Here is a 4740-nt window from a genome sequence, read left to right as displayed (position 1 = left end):
GTGTATTCCATGGGACAAAAGAGGAATGACATCCAACCTGAATTGAGAATGCATATTAGGAAAGGCTTCCTGGGAGAAATGATGCCTCAGTTGATTCTTAAAAGATCATAGGAATTAACTGGGTATATCAGGGTTGTTAATTGCAGACAATAGAACCCACTTTAGCTGGTTCAAGCAGAAGGTGTTTATTAGAAGGTAACAGTTTACAGAATATCATGGAATGTCTGGGAATCAGGCTTGGCTGCTACAAAGACATGCTCCATGTAGAGAAAAATATTCAATACTACCATGGGATTCATAGCAGAAACATCACTGACTAACTATTGCTTCCTGAAATCCATGATGTATAGTTCTGGATACCTGTGCCATTGCTGTCCCAGAGCAACCAGACATTTCCACTACTGTCTTGCCAAATGATCTAAACTCTCTACACATTGATATCCTTCACTTTGCCTCCAAGTTTTGCAGTAGTGCAACAAACTAGCAGAAACTAGGTCACATACAAGCACTATAACTGCAAAAAATCTGTACAGAAATTTTCTGGCAGACCAGAAAAGGTTAGAATGGATGTTGAATGAGCTAACTTATGGGGTCTGCTGTAAACTAAGTAAAGGGAATAAGAAAATAAGAAATCCAAAAAGAAGGAAGAACAGGGACTTCCCTGGCGGTCCAGTGATTCCAGTGCAGGGGGCGCAGGTTTGATCCCTGGTCGGGGAAACTAGGATCCCACATGCCACATGGCACGGCCAAAAAAAAAAAAAGAAGGAAAAGCAGCTTTTAAGATATACTGGCATACAGCTATGTGAGTAGAACCAAATTTCTTCATGGCCTCCCCCCTTCTTATGTTAAGATTTAGAAGCTTGGGCTTAGGGGATGCACAACGTGCTTCTCCATGACTTACAATAAGGAGTGTGTGTGCATGCATGAGTGCGTGCGTGTGTGTGTGTGAGACTTTGGAGAACTTGGCAAATGATATCCAGACTGGGGCTCAGTTTCTTCATTTGAAAATCAGTATAGTGATACATATACAATACACAGGACTGCTTTGAGGGTCAAATGAGACTATGTTCAGGCAAGCATCTCATGTAGTACCTGGTACATAGAAGAGATTTAACATGAGCTTCTTATATCTGAAAGAGAGAGACCATGGCAGTTGGTGATAAGGAAGGAGGACTTGAGACAGATGATATGCAACTGATCATATTTTCTTCTTCTTTTAGAAGCTGGTCCTTCTAGGTAAATAGCTGGAAAAATGATGAGCAGAACTTATGGTGGCACGTTCATGCTTGGTTCAGATACGAACACAGTATAATTTCACATTTACCTGATGGAACTACTTTTCTACAGAGAAAAATAAAAGGCAAGTACAGAGATTACACATCACACAGAACCAGTATAACATGAGGCAAGCTTTAAGGTCGGCTGCATGGAAATTCTATTCCATACCCAGGAAAGTAAAGGCTCTCTGGGGCCAGGTTATTATTATTTTTTAATTAGTCTTATTGAGGTATAAGTTCTATGCAAGAAAATTCACCAATTTTAAGTGTACAATTCAATGAACTTTGACAAATAACTACAATTGTAACCAGCACAATATAAAACATCCCATCATCCCATAAATTCCCCCATGCCCCTTTGAAGTTGATCCCTTCCCCTGCAACCTGGGGCCCTGAGCTACACTGATCTGTCACATTAGTTGTGATTTTTAAGAAAAAGAAATCATTCGGCATGTAGTCTTTTGTGGCTGGCATCTTTTATTTAGTATAGTGTTCTCAACTTTATTATTGCCCTTCTAAAGAGCCTTTTTAGACCTATTTCCCTAATTATCTCTCTCCCTCTTATGAAATTTTAATACCACAGATATACTGTTTGTCTGTTTATGTACTATATGTATATCTGTATTTTATACAGTAAAAGTAAGATTTTTCACACCTCCAGAACAAACGTTTGCCCCCTTGGGGGCAATATTACCCTATTGAGAATACATGATTTAGTATAATGCTTTTTCGATTCATCAGTATTTTATCAGTAGTTGGTTCATTTTTATTGCTAGGTAAGTTTGATTGTATGAAGAGATATTAAAAAAAGAATAAGAATAATTGCAAACGTGTTACAAAGTGCATAATTATGAAGTGCATAATTCAACTACTGCTCTTCCTTAAGTTTGAGCCTCAGTTTCCCTGGTATCAGTAAACAGACCTCTTATCATCCCGTTGTTCAAGTAAGAAATCCGAGAGTGACTGAGACACCTCCTCTCCCTTCATTTCCCAATATATAACTCATGTCAAATCCTGTCAATTTCATCTCTAGATTATTTCTTGAATCTGGTCTCAAGGGATCAGATTTTGCCACAACTCAGAACATTCTAAACATGCAAGAATTTTGATTTTTACCTTAGAAGAAATGGGAGGCCATTGAAGGAATTTAAATAAGAAAGTGAGGTGACCTGATTAGAGTAAGTAAAGATTAATAAGTATTTAGATTAATACGTCTTTATTATTTACTATATTTATTAATTAGTAAATAATAAATTAGAATGTGGATAATAATTAGAAGGGACCAAGACTGTATAGGAAAAGGATCTTTCAGGAGTCCAGGAGGAAAAATGATAGTGGTTCTTTTATGAATTTAAGGGTGGGGGAACAGAAGAATTAGGAGACATGCTATATTCTCAGTGGGGCCCATGATAAGAACTTAGCCAAGGTCTCACTTTTAGATGATAATATAACCGTGATGAGAAATTCAGATATACCCTCCTATTGCCTGCTGCTGCCTTGATTTAGCCAGTTTTTTAGCCAAACTCATCAGTATCCTAAAGGAATTAAGCATAAATATTCTTGGATCATTTGCTGATGAGCTGGAAGGAATTAGAGAATTATAATGATACATAAAAGAAAAAAAATATTCCGTGAATTTAATGCATCCACTCAGCTTTCTGTCCATCTTAAGATTTTTTTTCCCCCCAGTGTTTGCTACAGTAGTAGTATCCATGTATCAGCTTCAAATGGTCTGCAATCAGTTTTATGCAAATAGTTTTGACTGTGTAGATATACAGACCTCTTGATGAGGTCTTTAACCATTAAAGGTCAAGAATCAATGACTTAACCGTGTTTTCAGTGTACAGTACACAGAAATGCATATGACAATCATCTTCATTCTTAAGGCACATAAAACTTACGTCATGTAAACAGATAAATGACAAAGTCACATTGCCAGTGCAATGTGAACAAAATATGAACAAAATTCTGGAAGTTTGTTAGTTACACTGGTGCTTTATCTCTTCCAGGTGACTCCTGAAGTATGGCTGACCACAATAGTTCCTCCTGCAATAACCCTATAAGGTCACCCCATTTAACCAGGCTCTACTTCATAGTGTTCTTTGGAGGACTGGTGGGCATCATCTCCATTTTGTTCCTACTGGTGAAAATGAACACCCGGTCTGTGACCACCACAGCAGTCATTAACCTGGTGGTGGTCCACAGTGTTTTTCTCCTGACAGTGCCTTTTCGCTTGACCTACCTCATCAAGCACACTTGGACATTTGGGTTGCCCTTCTGCAAATTTGTGAGCGCCATGCTGCACATCCACATGTACCTCACATTCCTGTTCTATGTTGTGATCCTAGTCATCAGGTACCTCATCTTCTTCAAGCACAAGGACAAAGTGGAATTCTACAGAAAACTGCATGCTGTGGCTGCCAGTACTGCCCTGTGGCTACTGGTGATTATCATTGTGGTGCCCCTGGTTGTTTCTCAGTATGGAATTCATGAGGGTTATGACAAATACCACTGTTTTAAATTCCACAAAGAACTTGCTCACGCATATGTGCAAGTCATCAACTATTTGATAGTCATTATTGTCATAGTTATTGCAGTGATTCTCTTGGTCCTCCAGAGCATCATCATTGTGTTGATGGCGCGGAAGCTACGCCACTCCTTACTATCCCATCAGGAGTTCTGGGCCCAGCTGAAAAACCTGCTTTTTATAGGGGTCATTCTTATTTGCTTCCTTCCCTACCAGTTCTTTAGGATCTATTACTTGTACACTGTGGCACATTCAAGTGACTGTAATGACAATGTTGCATTTTATAATGAAATCTTCTTGAGTGTAACAGCGATTAGCTGCTTTGATTTGCTGCTCTTTGTTCTTGGGGGAAGCCATTGGTTTAAGCAAAAGATAATTGACCTATGGAATTGCCTTTTGTGCCGTTAACCACAAAGTATAGTATTCAGAATTACTTCCTTAATATTGAGAGTGAAAATAGGAATGGTTATTTCATTACTTGATTAAAACCATGCCTTAATACAGCCAAATAAAAGGACTATAAAATGTCAGAGTATTCATTTCAGCCCTTATTTAATTCTTACCATCTCTGAATGATACATATACAAAGACTAGTAATGTTCAATTTACCTGGAGTTGCAATACTGCATTATTTTCCAATATAAAATATCTACTTGGCCCATCCAGGTACCATGGTCTAATGGTTTCTGAGCTTTACTAGCTTATTTTAGTTTCCTCAGTTTGAAACATGGTCTTTTCTTAGGCTTTGGACTGGACTCAGCCCCCTAGTTCTTTTCATTCCACTTAACCTTAGGTAAATTAATCCTGGTCATGGTCGCTTCAAAGACACAAACTCTATTTGGCTAACCAGATGAGATGACTATTCAACTCACACCCTCACAAAAAACAGATAAGGGGGGAGAGTAGTAAAAAACTTTTTTAGATTACCATAACTTT

General features: G+C 38.2%; 1 protein-coding gene across 1 annotated transcript; it reads left to right on the top strand.

Annotated features, from left to right (window-relative positions):
* The first annotated feature begins 3300 nt into the window (after window positions 1–3300).
* GPR141 (G protein-coupled receptor 141) lies at window positions 3301–4287 on the top strand. Its single transcript, XM_036862936.1, has one exon. The coding sequence runs from the start codon at window positions 3301–3303 to the stop codon at window positions 4210–4212; it is 912 nt and encodes a 303-aa protein (XP_036718831.1). The 3' UTR covers window positions 4213–4287.
* The last annotated feature ends 453 nt before the right edge of the window (window positions 4288–4740 follow it).

The sequence above is a fragment of the Balaenoptera musculus genome, chromosome 9 (genome assembly GCF_009873245.2).
Source record: "Balaenoptera musculus isolate JJ_BM4_2016_0621 chromosome 9, mBalMus1.pri.v3, whole genome shotgun sequence".
In the NCBI taxonomy this organism is placed as follows: Eukaryota; Metazoa; Chordata; class Mammalia; order Artiodactyla; family Balaenopteridae; genus Balaenoptera; species Balaenoptera musculus.
This window is presented reverse-complemented; position numbering and strand designations above follow the sequence as displayed.